General features: G+C 39.3%; 1 protein-coding gene across 1 annotated transcript in view; it reads left to right on the forward strand.

Annotated features, from left to right (window-relative positions):
- The window catches only part of RAD54B (RAD54 homolog B), a 70,197-nt gene extending 45,606 nt beyond the window's left edge, over positions 1-24,591 (forward strand). Inside the window, exons 5-15 of the mRNA XM_056333825.1 lie at positions 1,291-1,578; positions 4,092-4,254; positions 4,962-5,187; positions 12,570-12,777; positions 13,321-13,460; positions 14,052-14,342; positions 15,687-15,862; positions 18,053-18,314; positions 20,632-20,698; positions 21,021-21,221; positions 24,304-24,591. Of these exons, the coding sequence (XP_056189800.1) occupies positions 1,291-1,578; positions 4,092-4,254; positions 4,962-5,187; positions 12,570-12,777; positions 13,321-13,460; positions 14,052-14,342; positions 15,687-15,862; positions 18,053-18,314; positions 20,632-20,698; positions 21,021-21,221; positions 24,304-24,521 (2,240 nt within the window). The 3' untranslated portion in view covers positions 24,522-24,591. The remainder of the gene's footprint in view (positions 1-1,290; positions 1,579-4,091; positions 4,255-4,961; positions 5,188-12,569; positions 12,778-13,320; positions 13,461-14,051; positions 14,343-15,686; positions 15,863-18,052; positions 18,315-20,631; positions 20,699-21,020; positions 21,222-24,303) is intronic.
- Positions 24,592-26,545: the final 1,954 nt, after the last annotated feature.

A 26,545-nucleotide genomic window follows, 5' to 3' on the forward strand; every position in this document is an offset into this window, starting at 1 on the left:
TCTTCAGTTCTTTCCTGAAAGCAAGTGTTCTTTCAAGAACCAAACAAGATTTGCTGTGCACTTTTTTAGTACATTTAGAGGAGGGGGAAAAAACCGCCCCCCTTTCCCTTTTGGCCAGACTGTTTTTCAGCACTTGCTTAGGCTGTGAAACACCTCAGTAATTTTTTTCTGTAATTCAAATCCAGATCTTCACCTTCCAGCCTCCCACATTCCCATTAGTGGGAGACCTGAGCTTTGCAAACAGCTCCCAGCAGTCTTTATATGTAGTGTTTGTTGGATAAAATATGTGTAAAACCTTGGGAGGTGTTGCCTCTTTCACAGGTGAGTGTTTTAACTGCTGGTCTACACAGTCACGCTTTTTATTTTTTTGGCCCAACTGAGGACCCAAGCCTATTTATCCAAAGTGGCACAAATTCAAGTTGGAATAAAGAACATGATTTGAATTTTGAGGTAGAGATGTGGCTTTGACCTCCCTGAGTTAAGAAAATAAATTAGGTATGTCTCCTTTTTCTTATGTGAGAGCTTCAACCACTAGAATGCTATTTAAAATGAAGAACCACCACTCTCCTACATCTTTATCTTAAAAGAGAGTGGCGGCTGTAGCTGTATTTTGTAATGAGACTAATAATGTGTGTTAGCTGCTCTGAGAATGCCCACCTGATAGAGTCCTTAAGGGGACATGGAAGAATGCATCACCTCCCCGGTGGGTTTTTGAATGAACGAACTCTATTGAGCTGATTGATAAATCCTGGCAATTATCAGAGCATGTATGTTTCAGAGCATGTGTAGAAGTAAAGATTTCAGATGCATATGAATCCTTAATGGTAAAAAGCTAATTTAGAATTATTTTAAAAGTAGAATATTCTGTTTAGATCAACAGCAAGAGGGGCTAGTGGTGCTCTTGTTGGGGCATGAAAGGAAGGAAGAAGGACCTGGAATGGTTATTAGTTTTAAGCAAGTTTAAAACTAAGGCAAGCTGCTAGATTTTATGATACGGGGCTGCTTTTTATAAATTCTCTTAAATGGATATTTGACATTCAGTAGAATTGATTGTGGATGAGGATGATTGAATATTTGCTCACATATTCCACTAATTCTGATTGTTAACACTCAAACGTCAAACTCTGTTAAGGAGGAAAAGGCTGTGAGTTCATGTGTGTAACAAATTGAATGCTTAAGAATCTGATACCTGTTCACAGTTTTGTTTTTCCTTCCTGCAGATGAGTACTGGTGTTAAGGAAGTAGTATTTGCTGTGTTCTCCTAATTGATACATTTTTGTATTCTTTTAGGTACTGGATATAAATCTAAAGAGCTAGACAGTCTTGATGAAGGTCAAACACTGGTGGTTGGAGGAAAAGAAATTGAAGTGATGGGTGTAATTTCGGCAGATGACTTCAGCAGTGGCAGGTGTTTTCAGGCAGGAATAGGAGCTCATGACACAATCCCAACTGCTTTATCTCAAACTAATACGAAACCATTCTGTAAACCATTCAAAAGTGTCTGTCAACCCAATACTAAAGAGGGTATGCTCAAAGATTCTCAAAGCTACAAACCTCGCCATGATCCAAATGCTTCAAGTAAGATTCAGATTTTTAAGTTTCTTTAACCATCCTCTGAGTCTCAAAATAACATTGAATGTGTAACCAAAATTTTCATGTTCTCCAATGTATTAGTGAAGTATTTCTGACATACAGTACTAGTGTTTCTGTCAATACCATGTTAGGATTTTATCATGTGTGTTTCTAACAAGTACTGTGCGCCACGTAGTTTCTCATAGTTGTTACAGATGGCTGTAGAAACAAGTTAGAGTGGCTTCTGAGAGTTTTGCCCAGAAAAATTAGTTTCTTCATCAGACAAACACTCTGACATGCTACAACTTCTAGATGAGTTCCAGCTTCCCCCTAGGGTCAGTGAAGCACTGACATAATATGGCAGCACGGTAATTACAGTGGATGTTCAGTAACAAAGAAGTTAAGCCAGATTCAAAGAATCGCTTCTGATGGTGCCTGATTCTTCACAGCCAATGAGTGTAACTATACTGCCCAAACTCAGCCAAATACATTTTAGAATAAAAGTTTTGTTTTATAATGCTAGAAGTACCGTGTGCTGAAGAGCCATGAAAGTTCACAAATTGCGTAGTTAATACAGTTGTTGTGATAGGGATCCTGTAAACATTTGATAGCTGCGGGAAGTGGTGTTGCTTATCTAAATGAGAAGTACTCTCTCGTCTTGTCAGTAACAAACCATTTAGGAGCTATATTCTGCTGATGGCATTATCTTTCGGATGGAGGATAAAAATGAGATTAAAGAAATGTTACTAAAGCAGAGCCATGCCTATAAAAAAAAAAGAAAGAAGTTTGTTCTACATTCTCGCTATAGTTATACCTCCATCCTACCTCTTACCTCATATCCTGATACTATGGGACTTTTCAGAACTAGTGTTTGGCTGCTATGTTTAATAAACAATGAAATCTTAATCAAATGCTAGTTAATGATATCACTGGCCCTTTTGTAGAGCAGCCTTATTACTACCAGCTTCTGGTTTGAATTCCACTTGAGTATGTTGTCTCTGAGAGTGTTCCTTCCTGTATTTGCAAGATGATACTTCATTAGCTTTCTAACGTAAAATCTGGCAAAGAATTGATATATCCAGCACTCAAATTAACTTCTTTGCTGTTTCTGCACTAGTCTGTTAAAAAGCTTCATTTTTGTTCTAGTTGTCTCCTGTGACTTCTCTTCTGGTGAATTTGCGTACCTCCTATGAGATTTGGAGAGCCCTCAACACATCAATAGGTTGGACTCTCAGTCGTTAGAGTTGCTTACACAGGAGAATCACATAGTTTATTTAACGCCTTGTTGCATAACCTCTTTCAGAAGGAATGGAGATACTTTACTAGACCAGGACCTTGGTATTGGAACAGTTAGAGGTTTTCCTGTTGAGGTCTGTGCTAATAGTTGATTAAAATGCTCCTTCTTCAAAATGGAAAGCCATTTATCCCTGTGCTCAGTAGAACAGAGCGCAGTGACAAGGATGTAAAGCCACATGTTCCACAGATGATTTCTAAGCTTTTAGACTATTGCTCATCTAAGCCTTGTTTCTTCCCCATCTCTGAGGCTGCAAAATTTTGTCAGAAAAGTTATCTTTTTGTCACCGCTGGCTCTTGTACATATACACATGCAATTTGATGTAATCCATCAGAACTCAGCCCTTTGTCAGTAGGAAACAAAATCTTCTTGAATGATACAAGCCTTCAACCAACCTATTCCTATGGATAAATTATCAATATAGGTTGAGTGACATAAAATACAAGCAGCTATAAATTGCTTTCTCATTCTGTCCTCTGACAATACAACTTTTCATTGAAGATGTGTAGCAGCAATATAAGCAACCTAGTATGGACATTGTCTAGCAAAATTAGGACGTTAGAGTTTGTAAACAAATTATGGTAAGCAAAACTGTTACTCAGATGTAGCCCAATACTTCATGTTCTCTTTGCCTCTGTATGTCTTCAAACCTGTCAACTTCTTTTATTCATGCACTGTGGCAGCCTTTGTCAGCTCACTCTGTCCTTACCTATTTTTTTTAAATAAATTGTTGTCTTTTTATCTCTGTTTCTCAGGCAGAGTAATCTTTCTGTGCAGCTACAAGAATATCCCCTTGAAATGTAGTGTCTAGACCTTATGTAGGTCATTGTATATGTTCTTTTTCTTGAACTTTCCATTCAGAAGCCTTTTAGTACTTCTGATTTAACTCTACACATTCAAAGCATCATACAACATTTATTAGCAAGGTGGTTTCCCCTCATCATAAAAATAATACTCAGATTTCTCAGTTTGTCACCTTTATCTTTGAGAGAAGTGCAAACTATTTGGAAAACCTCTGTAAAAGGATTTTTTATTTGGAAGGCTATCTAGATGCTCTGTTGGTAAATTCATTTTCTGTCTGAGAATGGTCAATATATTAAACGGTATTTTTAACAGTCATTAGATCATAGACTTTATTCTGTAGCTGTTAGAGAAATAATACCCTTTGCTAACAAACTAAAAATAATGTTTTTGTGCAATACTTGCATGTGTTTTGAACTTCAAGATTCTCTAGTCATGCCAAGACCAAATGCAAGTCATCAGTGGATGTTCAATAAGGCTGGTCTACCTATGGTGGATGTAGTTGTGGATCCTTACATTGCAAATAATCTCCGACCACATCAGAAAGAAGGAATTATATTTCTATATGAATGTGTAATGGGAATGAGGTAAGACAATAATTATCCTTTTGGCTTTCAATACCTGTAATATTTTCATGTCGATGTTTGAAATGAGACAATTTGAACAGGAAGATTTGAGCAATTGTTCAATTAAGTAATATTAGTAGTTTTCCCCCAGTAAAGGTTGCACAAGTTTTTTCTGACCTGTGTAATAGCATCATGCTTGCTATGACTTTGCCAGATGTGTTGGGAAGCCAGTGCCTCAAAAGGCCTGTGAGTTCTACTGCAAATACAAAGTCCTGTAAACACGGATACAATTAATTTATGCTAAAGAACACTGCTTTCTGGGATTTATAATTCATAGTTATTCATATAATTTATAATTCAGGCATTTAGAATAAAGAAGCTGTTATATCAACCTGCTGAAAAAGACACAGTACTATTCTCAAAAGTGTTTTCTCAAGTTATAGATTCCTTAAGGTATATACAAGTGTTAAAAATATTAGAATATTAATTCTAAAAGCAGATTGAAAATACTTGGTTTTGGAAGACTAAAGCATTAATCTACAAAACGAGGAATTTCACTCTAAGGTCTTCTGGTATAACTGAATGAAAACCTACAGTAGAGCATCATAAATATAAATAGGTTCTTTATACTTCAGAAAACAAGTACAAGAAGCAATTCCCTAAACCAGCTGTAAATAATTATAGCTATGTCTTTTAAAATGTTACCACCAGCTACTTATATCTTACAGAGTTAGTGGCAGATTTGGAGCTATTCTTGCTGATGAGATGGGCTTAGGAAAAACATTGCAATGCATTGCACTTGTCTGGACTCTTCTGCGTCAGGGGGTCTATGGATGCAAACCTGTACTAAGGCGAGCGCTAATTGTCACCCCTGGGAGTCTGGTAAAAAACTGGAAAAAAGAATTTCAGAAATGGTTGGGAAGTGAAAGGATCAAAGTCTTTACAGTTGATCAGGTAAGATTTATTTCCAAAAGGGGATTAGCTCATATTTGGCTCTGAATATAGGACTTGTGCTCCAACACCCCCCTTTTTTTTTTCCAACCAGAGACCAAAACTAGTAATTCTCTATTAATATTTATTTGTAATACTTTATTTTACCTTCAAGTAATTGTTTACATGGGCATTTAGCTGTCAGTAACCAGATCATAGCTCAAGCTCACCTGCCTGTGTAGCTTATGTCTATCTTATCTTTCCTCAAGCTTTTATCTTTGAAGATGTAAAAGGTGACACACTCCTCCTTGTGCCTCTTCGGTTTAAGGAGCTTTCTGTTGTCTATCAAAGTACACACCTTCCCTGCTTTATATACCAGAGCACCTACCTCGACTGACTTGTACTCCATTTCTGTGGTAGTCGCTTTTGTTCTGTACTGCAAACTTTTCTGCCTTTGTTTCAGCTGTCTGTTTCAGGTTACTTCAGAAGGTTATTCCTTTTATTGTCACTGCCAAGAATCAGGTTTCTGTAGGGGTGATTTAAAGTCTCATGAGTTACCAGGCCTACAGTCTCAGTGTTAGATAACGTGAATATCTCCCATCTCTAGAAGAATGCAGACAAATACAGATCTTAATAAAGGAGCAGGATGATGCTGATCCTTGTCCCCTTTTACAGTGGAGCTCTTCCTGCTGGTAAAGACACTCCCATGTTCCTGTAGTGCCTGGATAAATCCTATAGGCTGACAAAGTACTTCACCTTTTAATCTCCTTGGTATACCTTTAGAGTCCTGCCTTTGTTTCTGAAACACAGAACCCTCTCCATCCTTTACTGCAAATTCTAGCATAGACTCTGTGCTTCAGCAGCCTTTATTGACTGCATCAGACAGGAAAGCACCTGGCCAAGTAAAAGACAAAGGAGTTTGAGTGAGGCTGTGACATTACTGATTGAGGGCTTTCTCTGGGAGAGAGACACATCTTGCTCTGGTTGTCCAGTAAGGCTTTCTTGCCATGGAAATTTTCCAGTTAAGCATGGTTCAATATCTCAGTCACAGGGCTGGGTCCTCTCAGCACCAGCATTCATGAAGCTGTGAACAGGAGACTTGCTTATGCCTTCATTAATGCCTCTGAAACTTTCAGATTCAAGTTCTGTTTTTTATAATTTACCCTCTGGTATTTCTTTTCCTGAGACTTCTAGTCCCCATGTCCATATGGAGTGAGCATTCATAGCAGAAAGGAAAGAGAAGGTGTTTGGCAAACTGTGGTTTCTATATGTACATTCAGCAGTCTGCTGTACCCCTACTTTTTCCTTGCTCCTATGTATTTGGATTGTGCCAGTGGAAGGAAGTGGAGAATTTATAGTATCTGCATTGCTGCTTGCAACAAAGATAAAGATATTTATTTTCCAAAATTGTTTTTCAATCTAATAGTTCCATAAAAGTAGATTGAAGAAAAAAATTCTAAAGATTACCAGATTTCTTACACCAACCAGATTTGCTCTTAGTTTCTTTCATTATCCTTATTGCTTGTATGGAAGAGTGACTATTTCAGATTAAATGAAAGTTTTCAAACTGTTTTTAAACTCTTTTGTGGGGTGTACAAAACTTTGTAACAATAATAATTTCTTTGAATTCCGCTCATTATTGTCAAACCCTTGAAATTACTTAACCTACTCATCTTCCCCTGAGGACAGTCCACTAACAGGTGCTCTTTGCGTCATTTGCTTTCCTTAGTAACTTGCTTCAGGATGTGGAAATGAAGCAAACTGACATGTTAGTAACTGTAACATAATATAGGTTAGGGTGAGAAACAAGATGTTTCTAAAAGAAGTGGTTACAAAGCAAAATATAATATGGCAACATTTTAACCTGAAAAGGTACTTAGAAATAATTGAACGTTTTCTTGCAGTTTTTATGAATAATGTTGGGAGGAGAAAACCTGAATTTGCTGACAGTTACTGTGACCCAATATGACAGTAACTTCCATTTTCTTTTCATTTGAATAACTTTAATATTCTTACTCATCTCATTGGAGCCATTTGGATTGATGACACTCAGCAGCTTTTAAGATTGTGTTCCCAAATAGCAAGGAATACATTGTCATGCCAAAGGAAGTCACAATATGACTTCCCTGGGGTATAATGAGGTATTTCAAAATAATTTACTGTCTATCTTCTCTGGAAAACCAGCAATTACCATACTGTTATTTCTCTAGGATAACTTAAAAGGAAGAGCTTGTCTCAAAGATTTTTTCTATTCTTGCCTATGAGGAACACATTCAAAGAACTGGCAGACTTTTTAAAATGTGTTAGGCATGTTTTCCTCACTTTCATGCTGAAACACCATGAACTGATCCTAACCATTCAGTAACAGACTTCAGAAAAACAGGACATTATGCACTTTTAAAATGTGATTACAGTTTACTTCTGTTACAATGCAAATGTCATGTAGAGGACACTGCTTTTAAAATGCCCACAAAGGTTGCATTTAGGTCTTGTTAATCCATGTTCTCAGCATTTGAGATGTGTTTGAGAGCATAACTCCTTTATCTGTTTGCAGAGTTTCACCTCTGCTGGGGTTGTTTTTAAAACTGGGGGTTTTAATTCAAAGTATCTGGAGAATTAATTAAAGATTTACATTGCTTCATGATTCAGCGTTTTTTGATTTAGACTTCACTGGTTACCTTGGATTTGGACTAATGCAAAGAAAGGTCTGTTCAGAGAGTAAGTCTGGGACATGGAGCTCTAATACTGATTGACAGATGCTCCATATGTGGCCCTGGGCAACTCACTTAAACCTGTCAAGTCACTTTGGGTAATTGTGAAAATGGACGCTATAACACACGCATGTCTTGCAGCCAGTTAAGAGGATGAATTAATTACTTGAAATTAACTTTTAAATTTACTTTAATTTTTAGTCCATCATCCACTGCTGCTGTTGTACACAGCAGGGAATATATTATAGTTGGCTGCAGGGGGCTTATAATACGCCAAGACTCTCCTGCTTTTTTTAAGGGATTCAAACAGTCCAGAGCAGTTGATGATTTACTAGCAGAAGGATGTTGGAGGCAGCTCCCCAGTGCTTCAGCACTTTCCCTGTAGTCTCAGCTTACAGCCCGAAAGTGCAGGAAAACAAAATGCTTTCTGAACCCTGAGCACCTTCTGATGCTTGACCATCCCAAGAGAAGGTCAGAGAGGCATTGTCCCTGTCTTCAAGGCTGTAATGTGGAGCCTGAATACTATGGAGGGACAACTTTGGGTGTTGCCTACAGGGCTCCTCTGTCCCTGTGTTCCTGTGTTGGGAATTTTTCTGCTCCTATTTTGAAAATGGAAGTAAAAACATAGCCAGAAAACAGGACAGGGACACTTAGGTCCAGCCCAAACACCTGGGGAAATCAGTGAATGCCCTTGTTACCTGCTCCTTACTATTCCCTCTTTCCTTCTGAACGTGTGCTGGGTCTCTTCACGACCAGCATGTGAGGACTGATCTACCTCAAGGTACTTGGTGAGATTAATGTGCCAGATTCAGCCCATAGATTCATCTGCATCAACAGCTAGGAGGCTCTAAAGGTGATAATTAAGTGGTGCTGCTTTTACAGTGTATTACACCATCTGGCTCCAGACTTAGTTGTCTGTGTTTGGTAACTGATCTTGTTTGGAAATAAAAATACCTTCTGAGGGTCTAGCTTGATTTGCTTTCACGATTAAAGAGGTCCTGCAGCTTGTCAGCTGCACCCATAGCCTGCTTAGTTAGTGAACAGTGTTAGGAATTAGAAGGAGCATGGAGGGAATTAGCGTCTAGAGCCAAGTGGAAAGGTGAGAGATGTGCCCACAGTAGATTTTTCCACTTTTACATGTAATTGCAAGACAGTTAAGCAATCCCAATATGTTCACAACTCTGCACAGAAATGTAACTATTACCAGGATTTTTTTCTGGGAAAAGCTCCCTGTTTTAAATAGACTTTTAAATAGAAAGTCATTACAGTGACTTTCTATTTAGTGTGTCTGTTTCCTTCAACAGACATCAAAAGTCTAGATGTCTATTGAAGGGAAAGGGTTTGAAGGGTATATAAGAGTAGAGGGGCTCACAGACATCTTCTGACCAGTAATACAGGGTTTAGAAATTAATTGCATTTATTTACCAGTAGATGGGCATGTTTTCTGTGGCTGGTAATGGACTCTATTTTCCAAGTCTCAGGCTGCCCTTACCTGTTGGCCAACCCATCAGTCTTAAGGGCTTTTAACAAAGTTAGTCATAGAATCATCATAGAATACCAGGCTGAAAGGTACCTCAAGGATCATCTCTTCCAACCTTTCCTGGCAAAAGCACGGTCTACACAAGATGGCCCAGCACCCTGCCCAGCTGAATGTGAAAAGTGTCCGATGTTGGGGAACCCACCACTGCCCCGGGGAGATTATTCCAATGGCTGATTGTTCTCATGGTGAAAAATGGTCCTCTTGTATCTAATTAGAATCTCGCCAGGAGTAACTTTGACCCATTACCCCTTGTCTTTTCCATGTGAGCTTTGTAAAAACGGGGTCTCCATCTTCTTTGTAGCCACCCTTTGAATACTGGAACACGGCGATAAGGTCTCCCCTAAGCTTTCCTTCCTCAAGGCTGAGCAAACCCAGTTCTCTCAGCCTTTCCTCACATGGCAGGCTTCCCAGTCCTGTGGTCATCTTCACGGCCCTTCTCTGGACCCTCTCCAGCCCGTCCATGTCTTTTTAGCACAGCGGGGACCAAAAGTGAGCACAGTATTCCCGGTGTGACCTGACAAGTGCTGGGTAGGGTGGTAAAATGGCTTCTCTCTGTGTGCTGGTGATGCCCTTGTTGATGCAACGCAGCACCCCGCTGCTTGCTCTGCCGCAGCAGCACACTGCTCATCACGCTGAGCTCTTGTCCACCAGGGCCCGGGTCCCTGCCCACAGAGCTGCTCCCCAGCCGGGTAGATGCCAGCTGTGCTGCGCTCCTGGATTGTGTCTTCCCCGGTGCAAGACTTACGTTTGTCTTTGCTGAACTTCTTAAGGCTCTTGTTAGCCCACTCTCCCAGCCTATCCAGTTGTTCCTGCAGGGTGGCTCTCCCTTCCAAAGTGGCCACCTCCCCACTCAGTTTGGAATCACCAGCAAACTCCACCAGGGTACGCCTGACCTCATCATCTGGATCACTTACAAAGATATCAAACAGCGTTGGGCCCAGTATCGACCCGGGGGGACCCCACTCGTGACAGGTTGCCAGTGTGAAGAGGAGCCATTGACCACCAGCCTCTGGGCGCGGGCAGCCAGTTCCCCACCCACCGCTGGGCCACTTCTCCCGGCCGCAGCATCAGCTTCTCCTGGGGGAAGGCTGTGGGGAACTCGAAAGCCTTGGAGAAATCCAGGTAGACAGTGCCCACCACTCACCCCACATCAGCCAAGCGGGCTGCGTTGTAGTGGAAGGCGATCTGGTCTCTCAAGCACGATTTGCCCCTGGTGAATCCGCGCTGGCTTTTCCCAGCCACGTGCTTCACTTGCCTTGCGGTAGCTCCTGGGGGATCGTTCCACAACTTTCCCAGGGACCGACGTAAGGCTGATGGGCCTGGAACTTCCTGGATCCTCCTTTAAGACCTTCTTGAGGATGGGGGTGACGGGAGGTTCTTCCAGTCTTCTGGCCTCACGACACCAGCCAGCTCTCAGCACCCTTGGGTGGATTTGCAGGACCAAGCTCCTGTAACCGTGCACACACCGGCTCTTCCTTCGCTGACCCTGGTCCGTGGTTGCACCAACTTGGGCTCCTGTTCCCAGGGCTGGGGCCCAGCAGTGCTGGCAAAGACAGGGGTGAGGAACGCGCTGGGAACCTCTGCCTTTGCAGCGCTGCTGGTGACTAACGCACCGCCACGCTGAGCCGCGGGCCAGCGTTTCCCTTCTGTTTCTGCTTGTTGTTTATGTGCCTGAAGAACCCTTCCTTGTAGTCTTTGACATGTCTGACCAATTTCCATTTGAGCTGAGCTTTTGCTTTTCTAGCTGCATCTCTGCACACCCTGGCAATGCCCTTGTGGCTCTCAATGGGTATTTGTCTGCCTTTCCATCTCTGGTATGTGTCTCTTTTGTTTTTGTGCAGGCTCAGAAACTCATAGTTAAGCCAAGGGGATCTCTTGCTCCACCTACTTCCCTTACTTTTAAAGAGAATGAACTGTTGTCCTGGTTTTGTCTGGGATACAGTGAATTTTCTTCTTAGTAGCTGTGTTTTGGATTTTGTATGAGAATAACGTTGATAACACACTGATGTTTTAGTTGTTGCTAAGTAGTGCTTACTCTCAATCAAGCACTTTTCAAGTTTCCCGTGCTTTGCCGGTGGGGAGGTGCATGAGAAGCTGGGAGGGAGCAGAGCCAGGGCAGCTGACCCGAACTAGCCGCAGGGATATTCCATACCACAGATCATCAAGCTCAGTATATAAACTGGGGGGAGTTGGCTGGGAGGGACTGATCGCTGCCTGGGGACTGGCTGGGCATCGGTCAGTGGGTGGTGAGCAATTGTATTGTGCATAGCTTGGGTTTTTTCACTTCGACTTTCGTTCCTGTCTCTCCCTGTCCATTGCAATTATGGTTGTTACTGTTGTTGTTATTATTATTATTACTTTATTTCAATTATTAAACTATTCTTATCTCAACCCACAGATTTTACCTTTTTCTGAGTCTCTTTCCCATCCTACCGGGGGGATTGAGTGAGCAAATGTCTGTGTGGTACTTAGTTGCTGGTTGGGGTTAAACCATGACAACTATTTTTGTGCTTCCAGGAAAGCATTCTTGAAAAACTCCCAGTACTCTTTATCTCCTTTATTCTCCATGGAAGCTTCCCACAGAATCCCTCCCAATGGAGCTCTGAGCGAGCTGAAGCTTACTATTCTAAAATCTAAAACCTAAAACCTATTCAGTAGGTTCCACAATATTCGTATAATATTGTATTCAAATCAAAACAAGAGGAATTTTGGTAGAATGTGGTAACTTCCTACTGGACCACATTACTGCCCCTTGCAGCTTGAGATCCCAAAATGAATATAAGAGCAGCTGCTTATGTCTCTTCATTATCTTGGCTTTTATTATTCATTTGAAGCTTGCCTGAATTCCAGGACTCGGAAGCTGTTACAGGGAACCTGTGCTTTTCCACCTTCACAGTAATGTGTCTCAGAGGATTTGAAGGGCTGAAAGAATAATACATTTTCTTTTAATGAGGTGGTAAAACTCTGAATTGCTATATCAGATCCCATATTTTCTTTGCAAATTAGGAAAAATTGATAATCCAAACTCATGAAGGAGATAATAAATGTCTTGTGTCATGCTAGAAAAAATTTCTATAGACACTGGATGTTTAAGGAATGTCATGAGTGATCTCCAAAGAAATAATTGTAATACATATTTTCCTTTATGCCTGCAGGACCACAAAGTAGAAGAATTCATCAGTTCTCCACTTTATTCAGTTATGATAATCAGTTATGAGATGCTACTGCGATCTTTGGATCAAATTCAGGCTATAGAATTTAACCTCCTAATCTGTGATGAAGGACATCGTCTGAAAAATAGCTCTATTAAGACAACTGCAGCCCTCACTAGTTTGTCTTGTGAGAGGAGAATTATCCTCACTGGTTAGTATCTGTAGTTAGTTTTAATATTTTGCTATGTTAATAGTGCTAGGTTGGGGTAAAGGAAAAAGATATTCTAAGTATGGCAGGAGCACAGAATACATTTTGGCAATGAGTATTAAATGCGTTGATGAAATATTAGATCTTGGGTCTTGTAAAAACAAGATTATTTCCAAATCTTTTAGATAAATTCAAGATTTGTCTATCTTCAGGGACAGGCAAAGAGCCTGGCAACTTCTGTAAGGGAATCAGGACTCTACCCAAACTCATTGTTTACCTTTGCAGTTATGTAATAAAATCCATTTAGAACAATGGCTTTTTAAATTCCCTTGTCAAAACAATTAGATATGCAATCTGTTTAATTAGGAGGACAGTAGTATCATGATAAAGTTTTAGATTAATTCAGAACTCTGAGTAATTCTCATTGAACAAAACGTCTGTTTTCAAGATGCAGTCTCAACATTAAACCCTGCATTCAACAATTGTTCTTCTATCAGTTTCAAGAAAAAGTTACCAAATGCAATTTTTCTTTTTTTTTCTTTCTAGGTACTCCAATCCAAAATGACTTGCAAGAATTTTTTGCATTAATAGAGTTTGTGAATCCAGGAATACTTGGTTCTTTATCCACATATAGAAAGATATATGAGGAACCGATTGTCAGATCTAGAGAACCTTCAGCAACAAAGGTGTATTATTAAATAAATTGCAGTTACAGAAGAAAATTCATAGACAGTGAAATTTGCTTTCTATGGAATAAAATGAAGCTCAGGATTACTAATAGTAGCAAAAGCTTTTCATCTTCCTATTTGAAATAAATTCACTTGTTCTCCAAAGGGAGCAGGAGGAATACATACCTGTTGACATCGTGTCATTTTAGCTGCTTATTAATCAGCAGGCAGAAATTGTTCTTCCAACACCTTGCATTCCCAAAAGTCCCATGTGCATTACCGTGTGACTATACTTTATTCATTCTTAGTTTCTCCACAGTACTACAAAATCTGTATGATTTTATTGTATCTCAGGAAATTCTAGAATATAATTGAATCCTTGCGTGTCTTCTGGGACATGACTTTCCTTTGTTTAAGACTTTAGAAACCAGACCTAGAGCTAAGCTAATGCAGTATTAGTAACTGGAGAAGAATTGATCGTTACAGTCCCATGTCAGAAAGTGGTATCATACTTTCAAAACATTATTAAAATATCTGATTAAAATCATACAGAAAATTATTGTGATGAAATGCAAGATTTTCAATGATTTTGTGTTTTTTTTCTTTTAGGAGGAAAAGGATTTAGGAGAAAAAAGAGCAGCAGAACTCACACGCCTCACTGGACTTTTTATTCTAAGAAGAACACAGGAGGTTATAAACAAATTTCTGCCCCCCAAAAAGGAGAGCATAATCTTCTGCCGACCAACAGAACTGCAACTTGAATTGTATCGAAAACTGCTTAGTTCTCAAGTTATTAGGTCCTGTCTACAAGGCAGTCTAGAAAGCAGTCCTCACCTAATATGTATAGGAGCTTTGAAAAAACTTTGCAATCATCCATGTCTTCTCTTTAAAGCTATAAAGGTATCTGTTTGTGTGGGGCTGGGTGCCTGCAATTAGTTATTTCAAGCAGGCAAAGGTTACTAGAGCTGTTATAGTCAATGTGCGTGTTACTTAAGGTCACTTCCATACTCTTTTCTAACATACAACTTGCTTTAGGAGATCTGCTTTCAAAAACAAATGTTAGGAAATCTGGATATATTCAGGGAAGGTATCTCACCAGTTTCCTATTGCCTTATGGTGTTTTCTTGTTCTTCATGTGTTTTTCCTGTTAATCTTTTTTCTGAATATTGTAAAAATACATATAAATGTGAATTTTACAAAGAACACTGTTAGCTAGAGATTACTGTGTGTGCTCTGTCTGCTGGTTCCTCTGAAATCTCCCTGTCCCCATGATGATTTCACTCTCTCAAGCTCAGTGACACTGGGAGCTGCAGGCTCAGAGTGTCAGTGGTACTAGATGTCTGCACTTCCACTTCTCCTGGGATCCTGTCACACTGTACATCTCATTCCTATAGGTAAATAAGATGATAGTTAGAACTTGGTAATACTAACTTCTATGGCCACTAGTCAAAGTCCAAGTAAGGTGGGTGGAAATGTAAAACTTTTTTAGAAGTCTTACTGCGTGACTTTGTAGTAGTGTCCACAGCACAGACCTCTGTGTAACTTTCAACACTGCCAAGTAAAGTTCATTGCCTTTACTTCATAGTATAAGCATTAGAAATTTGTCATATGTGACATCCCATAGGGATGGCAAAGACTGTATGTGCAAGTCATTTACTGCCACTGTGGTTTTGGCTTTTGAGTATTTTGGCTTTTTCTTCTCTGTGAAACATTTATTTTCAAATTACAGCAAAACATTAGCTGTATTTCTTCTATTTTGTTGTTTTTACTTGCTAGCTTTTCTTCATTTCTGGTTGCATAACTGAATCTTTTAGCATCTTGCTAAAAAGAGTCAGTGACTGTGAAGGTCCGTAATCAGGTATTATGGGATTTAGAAAGAATAAACAGAATATCGAATTCCGTCCCCTGTCCCAAGTTTTAGATAAGGCTTTGCTGTGGGTGTACATCTGTGTGGTTGTTTAAGTAGATAAGTAGAATGTATTTTTCCATTTTAAGTATTTCAGCTTTCTACTGAGCTGCAAACAACATCATAGATTGAGGGTATAAAACAAAATAAACACTATCAGTATTTTAAAACTGTGTTTTCAGTCCAGTATTGGGACGTTGTCATGCTCACATGATACACTACTTTGTGGCAGCTTTTGATACCTCCTTTTGTCTTTGTAATAAAAGTATAGCAAAGTTTAAAAGAACCCAAAACATGTTAGAGGGTTTAGGGAACTTAATTTTTTTTATTTTCAATAGGAAAAAAGCTCTGATCCTTTGTCTGATGAACATGATGAGTCCAGCCTCTACGAAGGTCTAATAGATGCTTTTCCACAAAATTATACTTTGGACACTTTCTCAGAAACTGACTCAGGAAAATTGCAGGTGCTGGTGAAGTTGTTAGCAGCAATACATGAGCTCAGCTCTTCTGAAAGGCAAGTGTGAAAGAAAGGTAAAAGGGTGATAATGGGAGTGACCTTCTGGATATTATTTTGCTTTTCAAATGCATGGGGATGTAATATTCAAAATAAAGGCATTGCAACTTTTTGCAGAGGTGCAAAGCATATTTATGCATTGTACTCCTGGCTCCTCCTTTTTAATTACTAAACTAGCATTTACAGGTGACATCATTTTCAAAGATGCTCTTCATATTTTTTCCAGATAAAGATACTTACATTTTTCATACCAAGTTCCAGGAAGTAAGATAGTTTGCTACAGCCCCTGTACTATGACATATTATCTTTACTTGCAGAGGCTTTCCAATGCTTTATATCTCCTTGAGGAGATGTATTAATGTATTAAATATTTTAAATTGCACTAAAATATTTTTAATTACTAGATTATAAATTATTTCCTCTTTAATCACGTTTAACTGCTCAGTCCTTGCTGCATTTTCTGTTCAGGGTATGCAATCTCAACAGACAAACTTGCACAGCAGCTGTTGATTTCCCTGTGGTAAATGCCACTGACATGTAGGAAAACCTCTGTTTATCATGGGGTAATAGGATGCACATGGTTAGTTACTGTTCAAATGCTGATTCATGGAAATCGCACATGACCTTTTGTCCCATGATAACATTTTTATGGGCTCATGCCTTAAAGCCCAGCTATTCCAAAACTATTTAGCTTTTAACTTCTATTTAAAAAAATTGATGCTTAAATAGGACATGCTGTAATTCAGTAGCGGGAAGTAACATCAGATCTCTTGACACTGATGTTAAAGGAATTTGAAGATGTTCTCTTTTTACAAATCAGAAAGTTGAGCCTATTGGTGGAGTTTGTATGCTTAACATCCGTTGAAACCAATGACAGCTAAATATCAAAATGTACCGACCTTATTTCCTGTAGATCAAAAGAAACAGGACTATCAGGAAAAAACCACCTCTCCCTGTATCAGTGCTATAGGAGCTGCTGAGTTACAGCTGGTGTCGGGGCATTATTTTACACTTTTCAAAGTTTGGTTGCTTTAATTCAGTGCTGTTTATGTTTCTTTTTCTTTTGTTTCTCTGCTGTCATTAGTACTAAACAGTTTTTGCAATACACAGACTCAAATCCAGTCCTCTTCTGAAGTTCATATTCTGTTTTTCAGTGAAAATGAAGGTGTGAATTTGGTGTTGATTGACCAAAAAATATCACCAAGTCTTGGATGCAGTTCAGTTGTGAAGTGCAACAATAAAAATACTTTAAAACATTTTAAAATACTGATTTATCAGATTTTCCCTGGAATTATTTGTCTAGTTCTTCTGTATTTGTTTTTAATCAAAATTATTTTTGAAAATGGATCACCTGTGATGAAATTGGTTACATCTAGTTTAGATTATAAAAGACCTCCAAATAAGATCTGTCAGAAAATGCTAAATTGCTCTTATAATTTTATTTATGGCTTAATTAAAATGATCTTTCTTTGTCCACTCAGTAGAATCCTCCTCAATATCTGGGAGGACAGAAATTCTAGATTTGCAGATCTCTAAACTGATTTAGTCAAAATTTCAGAGAAAAAACAGCAAGTATTGGTCATTAGTGTAAGGGATCAGACTGATTTTGCTTTAAAAACAAAACCAAACCAAACCAAAAATCCAGACTATATTGTTTGTGATATCTTTCACTATCATTCATCACAGTTCTTTTCAGTCATGAAAAGCAGGAAAGAGTCACTGTTTTCATGATCTTGTTTATTAGAATTTTCTGAGATTGTATACAGAAGTTCACAATAGCTTTTTCAGTAAGTAGTCATATATAATTTATTAGCACTACCCTCTGCAAATGCTGTCTTAACAACAGCCATTTTGTATAAACAGTTTTTTTTTTTAAAAAAATCTGTCTTTGTGGATGGTTCTGGATCTCTGCAACCTGTGCATTAAGCCAAATTCTGTTGCAAAGGAAAATATTCATTATTTACCATTTGAATGCTTGACAGTAGGTGTAATGTATCCAGATCTCGTATGTGCTTCAAATAATAGAAGATGTTTTATTTCTTAGGAAGTATGAGTAACCTCAGGTTCATGTGTAATTTTTGCTTGACTTGTAATTTTACCTTCTTAGATGTCTTCAGTAATTTGTTATTTATGACTTTAACTTTACCAGGGTCTAAGATGATAAGATAACTTTGTTTTACCATTTGACAGAGTCGTACTTGTATCCAATTACACTCAGACATTAAACGTATTGCAAGAGATGTGCAAACGTTATGGATACTCTTATACCAGGCTTGATGGACATACTCCTGTCTCCCAGAGACAACAGATTGTTGATACCTTTAATAGTAAATTCAGTCCAGCTTTTGTCTTTTTGCTGAGTTCAAAGGCTGGTGGAGTAGGACTGAATCTGGTTGGAGCATCTCACTTGATCCTGTATGATATCGACTGGAATCCAGCTACAGATATTCAGGTCTGATAACAACTCTGTACATGTGGGTTGGGATGGGCATAATGATTTCTTGGCTGGTTTTGAAATACCTGGCTTTAAGTTGAATCATAGAATCATTTAGGTTGAAAAAGACCTTTAAGATCATCAAGTCCAACTGTGAACCTGGGACTGCCAAGTCCACCACTAAACCTTGTCCCTAAGCACCGCATCTACACATCTTTTAAACACTTCCAGGGGTGGTGATTCCATGACATCCCTGGGCAGCCTGTTCCAGTGTTTGACCACCCTTCCAGTGAAGAAATTTTTCCTAATATCCGATCTGAACCTCCCCTGGTGTAACTTGAGGGCATTTCCTCTTGTCCTGTTGCTTGTTATCTGGGAGAAGAGACCGACCGCCCCCTGCCTACAGCCTCCTCTCAGGCAGCTGTAGAGAGCAACAAGGTCCCCCCGAGCCTCCTTTTCTCCAGAATAAACAACCCCAGCTCCCTCAGCCGCTCTTCACAAGACCTGTGCTCCAGACCCTTCACCAGCTCCGTTGCCCTTCTCTGGACACGCTCCAGCACCTCAATGTCCCTCTTGCAGCGAGGGGCCCAAACCTGAACCCAGGATTCGAGGGGGGGCCTCACCAGTGCCGAGTGCAGGGGGACGATCACCGCCCTGGTCCTGCTGGCCACACAGTTTCTGATACAGGCCAGGATGCTGTGGGCCCCCTTGCCCCCCCGGGCACACTGCTGGCTGATGCCCAGCCGGCCGTCAGCCAGCTCCCCCAGGCCCTTTTCCCCCAGGCAGCTTCCCAGCCGCTCTGCCCCAGCCTGCAGCGCTGCCTGGGGCTGCTGTGACCCAAGGGCAGGGCCCGGCACTGAGCCTGGTTGAACCTCCTACAACTGGGCTCGGCCCATCGGTCCAGCCTGCCCAGATCCCTCTGCAGAGCCTCCTGCCCAACAGCAGAGCAACACTCCCTCTAAGCTTGGTGTCACCTGCCAGCTCACTGAGGGTGCCCTCGATCCCCTCGTCCAGATTGTCAGTAAAGATATTAAACAGGACTGCACCCAGTACTGAGCCTTGGGGGACCGCACTTGTGACCAGCCACCGACTGGATGTAACTCCATTCACCAGCACTCTTTGGGCTCATCTTGTTGCTACCCAGTTATCACATTGCATCTGGACAAGTACAATACTGAAGGAAAAGTCTTTTTGAGAAGAAAAGAAGAAATATTTCTCTCTCATACTATATATTGGGATCATTAGAAGCCCTCTTGCAGTAAAGAATGAAAAGATTAAATTTTGATTTCTTTGGAGGAGTGAGTCATCTGTCCCCTTTGTCTCCTGACCTCTTTTTAACTGGAAATTGCTGTGTGTCTAAAAGGAGAAGAAAAACATGATTAAACTTCATAGCAAATGTTGCTGTCAATTTGCAATACCTGAGAAAAAGGGAGAGGTTCTGATGAGAATTAAGAGAATGAGCAAATCACATGGCAGTGATGCCAAAAGAAAGAAAACAAAGCCAGTGCTGTGCTATTCTTGTAATGGCACTGTTGGACTCAAGGGATTATTTAGCTGGCATAAGAATGCTCAGTTAAAATTGTCCTTAATAATAACAATTAAAAGAATCTTTTTATAAATGCAGTAAAAAACTTTTTATGGTAGAGTAATGCTGTGTGCTTAATACCTGAAATAAGTTCTGATACTTGGCCCTGCTCCTCTTCCAAGTGTGAATTAGTACCTCATGTATCACTTGTCTTGTTACTGGAAACACAGTCTGCTAAATCAGTCAGAATTGCTACAGGTTGCCAAAGACCGCAAACCATGTTGTGGGTACTTGTACCCAGTATGTAGGTGTAACCCTTATGTGTTTGAAAAAAAAATCATGTAACAGTACTCGGTTGCATTTTGTTTAAGAATTAAAGGGGGTGTAAACACTAATTTTACAATTTTAAAAGAGATGGAGAAGTCATTTTTAAGATGTATTGTGGCAAAAAAAATTTTGGAGCTGAGTGAGAATGATGAGTATTTCTGAAATATTAAACAGTTGCTATGCTTGGGAAACATATGAAGAGAGGATTTCTGGCAGGAAAGAGCTGAAACCCCTGCTTTCCTACTATAGTACACAGAAAGAAAGGGTAGTGTAAATGGCAGAAAGTAAATTATATTTTCAAAATTATTTACAGCTAATACCAGAAGATTTCTGTAAAAATAAAGACAGTTATTGAGGAATGCTTTGAGTAACATCTTTTTGAATGAGCTAGCAGAACTGGCAGTTAGTGGAGGCTAAAAGCTGTAGTTGAAATACCATTGTATGGCAGGCTGTTAATACTCTTCATCTTTTTGCTTTCTTCAGGCAATGGCTAGAGTGTGGAGAGATGGTCAGAAACATGCTGTCTATATCTACAGACTGCTAACCACAGGTCAGAGATGGTGCTCAAACATACCCTATAGTAAGACAGCTATTGAAATGTTGTCCATAAAAGAGAGGGAGGGAGTGTTTGTGGAAATAATTAATTCTTTAAAAATATATATAATTTGTTCTGAATTCAGTCAAAATAATAACATCACAATGATTCATTTGCCTTTGCTTTACTTTTACTTGCATAACTGAAAATAGTGTTTATATATAGCTTTAGCATTTCCTATGAATACTGTTATCAGGAAAAGGATTTGACTTCTTGACAATTACTGGTCAAAAAGTATCCCAGTATATCTTTTTTCTTTTTTTTTCTTCCAATACAGGCTCAATAGAAGAAAAGATTTATCAAAGACAGATCAGCAAACAAGACCTTTCTGGGGCAGTTGTAGACCTTTCCAAGACATCTGAAAACATCCGGTTTTCCACTGAGGAGCTTAAAAATCTCTTTACTCTTCATGAAGATTCCAGCTGTGTTACCCATGACTTGCTTGAGTGCGACTGTATGGGAAAGAAAGACCATCAAAGTGAGTTTCATTATCTCTGGCCATTGCTGAGGAAGTACATCCATTCTGAATACATAGTCTGTCACTGGAGAAAACTCTGATGCTCAGTAAAATAGGATTGAAGTAATGATGTTCATTATGGGATCTTGCAGATATTGGCTGATTTTTCTAATCCATAGGAGCCCTTCACAAGATGAGGAGGAGAAAAGATTCATTCTTTGCAAAAACAATAAATCTGTGTATCATGCGTCTTAATTCCTTGAATTAGCTATGGCCAGCTCAACTAGTGATGTGTTACAACCAAATGACACTATATGGTATTTTGTTTCTAAATTTTCAAGCACAGTAATGAGTAGCTGGCAAGGGCTAGTTCAAAAGCTGTTTCTCTAAGGACAGCTATACCAGATGAAGATCTATGCCAGATCTTTGAATATAAGCCTTCATTTCACAGTTATTAACTAAAGCTGATGCAGGATGATTAAAATAGTTATTTGAGAAATGCTGAAAGATCCCCTAGCAGCTGTGATGCCAAGTTGCAAATATTCACATCAATCCTTTCTGTAGGGACCTGTCTCTTGTTCTTTTGGCATATCAAAATTAATTTAATACCTTGCTGCATACAGGTATATAGGTTTGAGTTAGGAGCAGGATTAAAAAAACAATATTATCATAGGTTATGTCTACATCTTATCCATGCTAATTTTTTTAGCTCATCTAGTTTCTTAAAGGAAAGAGTGTCTATTGCCCTGGTATGTTTCTTTCCTTCAGGCATGAAATATGGATGTACACTATTTACAGCTGTAATAGTGAGGTACCAATAGTGATACCTTCTAGATGCACACAGATACCACAATAAAAAGAACCAAACAAATGGGTACAAGAGTGTGTATTCTTAACAGACATGGGCAAGAAATTAAGTAATACAGATTCAATGAGGCTGTTTTGCTTGATGGTTTGCGTGTCTCCAGGTAATAGGCTAGAGTTGTGTTCCTTTCTTATCTCATTCTACCCAAAATAGGGAGAACTTGGCTAGTGAAAGCACCGTGCTTCTGTAGCCGTAAGAATTTTACTTTTTTCCTTTATTCTTGCTCCACATACTGATTTCATTGTCTTTGTATCTTTCTTTAATGATTGAAAAATTAGACCTTCTGTTTTTGCATGAGTAAGTGATGTTCTAAAATATATTACCAGACTCTACCTAGGTGCTATTACAGGATCTGTGTGGAAAAGGCATGTTTAGTGTTAAATGTTAACCAGATTTTCTCACTGATGTGCAGCAAAGCAGTTAGAGCTCCTCGACTGCAGAAATGCAGAGAAATTTTGTTCCTGTGAAGAACACTGGTGGATATAATTTTACTTAGCATTTTGCAGTTGTCTTAACACTCTTAACTGCTTATCTTATGCTTTGAATACATATTGGTTCCATCAATTTGACTACAGCATTGGTCTCTTGGATCCTGTAACCAGGACTTCCTCAAGGGTAATTATATCCCGGTCCCAGTGAACAACCTTTTGCTGTAAATCAAGGAAAAATCTGAAGGTCATTCTTAGACTTGAGTGGTGGAAAAGGCAGAGTGAGGGGAAGGTTTGATTTCCTAAAGAGGAGAAGGCAAACTGGCTCATCTGTTCCCTAGTCATATTGTTGTGAGTCATGGTCTTCAGTCTGATCACCCCAGAATGCAGCTACCACTAGTTGGTCTCTTTGCCTTTCCTAAGAACAGAAAGCTGTCAAATTACTTCATCAAGGAAGCAGATTCCAGGTTACTGGGGATAGATACTGGAGCACAGAAAAAGCCAAGAACTTTCACTGATTTGTCTCCTCCATTTCTAGAAAGTAGGATTCAAAAGATAAACCAAAGAGGAACCAAAGAATATAATACAGACTTCACAATATAAGAACTTTTCACGATGATCTCTATTAGACATACCAATGAGACTGGATATTCTTGACCAAGCTCCTGTTGTCCATTCACACTAGGACCATCTTTAGGAAACCACAGGAGTCTTGAAGAAATTAGCTGTGCATGGGTCATGCAGATGGGTTTCTTGTTATTCTGCTGGCTTTCAGATCAGCTACAAACCTGTAAGCCTATTGTTTTACCTGATTGTGGTTTAATTTATGGAGTTAGGAATGCAGAATCTGTAAGGACTTGATAAGAGTATCTATTCTAAATTTTCTTCTGGCCAGTAAAAGAATATGTTTCAAGTCTAGTGCAAATGTGCATCATATGTCAGTCAAAAGGAAGGAAACTCTTGCATATGTGAGTCTTTATGGGCTCTCCAAAACTTTAAAAAACTCAAGCATGCTCTGAGTCATCATGTTGCTCATATCACTGGTCTTTCATAAGGAGCACATAACACTGTTATGGAAATATTTGACAGCAGCTTTTAAACCAGTAACAGCAGTGATGCATTTTTTTAAATATCCAAAATTTCTTCATTTATCACATGCATCAGATGAGTCATGAATTCAGCAATATGTCACATACCCTGCAATGACATGGTACTGTACTGGGGTTTAGGATCCTTTGTTGAATGAATTCCTGTCTTTGTGCTTCACAGCAATAGTATTTTCCTTACTGTGATATACAGTATACAATATTTTGTATATTGAACAACTTGGCATAATCTGGACGCACGGAGTGCACAGCTCTAGTGTGCTGAGTCAATGAAATAGCTATTCAAACTACTCTTAGCTGGTTGGAATGACTTCTCTGGGAGGAAACAGAAGCTAGCGTGAATCTTGCTGCAATGTACTTCTAAATTCAGATTTACTTAAAGAATGGGAGCAGCCCAAATGTCACAGAATTAGGAAGACCAAAGAAAGGGAATTACCAGATAAAAAATTTCCTTTACCATCCATGTGTAAAAGGATTTGTCTTTATGCTAGCATATGGTGATTTTGATAAACTCAGTCAATGAGCAAGAAACAACATTTCCCCTCTTACTATGGATACATATGTTTGGGTTTCATTGATGTAGAAGGATTGTACATGCTGTTTTATTTTTCTCTCATTTGTTATCACCAACTGGCTTATTGATTCAGACTGGAATTTTCTGCATTAGTTTTCTCTGATTAGTCTACTTCATCATGTTTTTTTAGATCCTTCCTCAGAAAAGTTTTCTGTATCTAGAAGTTGCCAGCTTGGACAAAACCATGAGAAGTCTAATTCAAAGAAACTGCTCTCCATGTCACAGCTGATGCAATGGAAACATTTCTCTGGGCAACATCAGACTCTGGCTGATCCTTTCCTTGAAAGGATAAAAGAGAATGTTTCTTTCATTTTCCAGAATGTAACCAATCCAACTTCCCCCACCTAATAAAACTTGTCTTTCCCTACCACTTGCATCCTCCTCCTCACAGGTACAATAAACAACTGATGTGCAGTTACCTTTTGTTCTTTTTGTCAAGTCCAGTTTTATGTATTTCTGATGAGGTTTCTGGGTAAATGCGATTCCTGGTGTTTATATAAAGTTACAATTATTACTAAGTTAATCATACTTACTATAATTATAATACAGATTTTTAAAACTAACTTTGCTTTCCGATCTTCTGTTCCTTTGATATCATAATTAGTAAGATTGGTTTTATGCTCATTCCAGTGTATGTCTACTTTGTTTTGTAGTTTTCATGTGATCATAATGATTTATTGCATGTAAAGCTGGCAGCTCTTCAGCCAGATTTTATAATATTAGGCAATGTTATATACAAGTATACGGCGTTAACAAGACTATGGCTGGATTTTTGTTTTGACAATGAAAAGTTACATATCTGTATAACTGTGGCTTTGTAACAAGGTAGGTGTTCTCTTGAACTTACAGTTTAATGAAACTTTGAGCAATAGCCACTAAGGTCCAAAAACTGAAGACCACAGCTTGACACTGTGTCAAAACAGTCTGAAATTCTCCTATCCTGTTGCTTTTATTTGGGAAAATAAACAAACTTCATTTCTCAGGTGTACAGAGTACAGGCTTATCTACGTTTAGCTAACTCCTTCAAAGGACACTTCTCCAAAACAGTGGAGTACTGAGAATGTTTTCATGGTGTATATTTTATGACTATATTTTGTTTCTTCTTTGAAGGTGCTAAAGTTTGAAATCAGTTTACAGCTTTCAAGTGAAGTACTTTGAAAGGCCCAGAAGAACAGAAGGTTGGATAATTTTCAGAAATACTGCAAAATTACAGAATTTGAAAGACCAAGAGGGAAGCAAGAACAGGGCTCCACTGTGGTAATCCTGCATTGTGCCGCATGATGTACAACCTTTTGATATTTGGTGCATGTGATAGCAATGGCTAAAAGCCCAACCAGCTTTCAGAAAACAGTTAAAATTAGTTTGTTCTCTGTAACAGTTAGTGCTCTCTTTCCCTAGACTGTCACTGGGTTCACAGCCCATCCTAACCCATCATCAAACATCTTCCTTGCATTTTGATGCAGTTTGGGAACTGAAAGCCACGTGCACTGACATCTCTTTCCCATCCACATTTATTTCAAAGGGTTTTTGAGTTTGATTTGACCCTAAATGCTGAATGCCATCAGGAAATAATGAAGATCAAAGTGAGAGAATGATTGAGAAAGTCATTTTACGAACATCTTTTTGGCATGCAAATTATGTTCTTGGTAACAATTAGAGTTATGCTGATAGGCAGACTTTAATCCTTAACATTTGAGGCTGGCTGTTAAAGAGCCTCTTCTTCACCTCGTATATGGTGGAGTGTGATGGTCACACTTAGCCAGGTGCTGTGCTGCTGTGGTGCCTGTTCACTGTTAGACAATGGCTGTCTGATATCTTGCAGTTCCCACAGCTTATTTTCATTAGCAATGGCAAGGTTTGCCTGCAGCTTTGTAACTCAAGAGAGAGATTTAAGTCAATCTGTATAATAACGATTATCGTAATTAATTATTATCTGAGACTGATCATACTTGGATCTGTGCTGCCCGTAAGATTCTGTAAGTTGTGAACCTGCCCCTGTCTGTAGGAGGCATGCAGGCATTCTCTGCCTTCTACCGATGCTCATCTCATATGTGGTTTCTCACATCTGCAAGTAGATGCCAGTTTGGTCCCATCGCTGATTTTTTGGTGGGACCTGGTCATCGCCACCAAACACACATGAGCCCACTCTGGTTTGGAGCAAACCAGCTGGCAGTGCCATTGAGGAAGCCTGGGCATATAAGAGAAGGAATTTTGCTCCAGGATCCACACCATGCCATGTCTCATCCTCTCTGCCTAAGGCAGGAGATACCTGCAGGGGTATTTCAGCAGACCTTCTCACCTCACCTGTTGAGTCCTGCTCTCAGGCAATCCTACTTGCTGTCATGTCATGTGTTGCCTCACACAATACAGCT

Source organism: Falco biarmicus, chromosome 3 (assembly GCF_023638135.1).
Source record: "Falco biarmicus isolate bFalBia1 chromosome 3, bFalBia1.pri, whole genome shotgun sequence".
Taxonomy (NCBI): domain Eukaryota; kingdom Metazoa; phylum Chordata; class Aves; order Falconiformes; family Falconidae; genus Falco; species Falco biarmicus.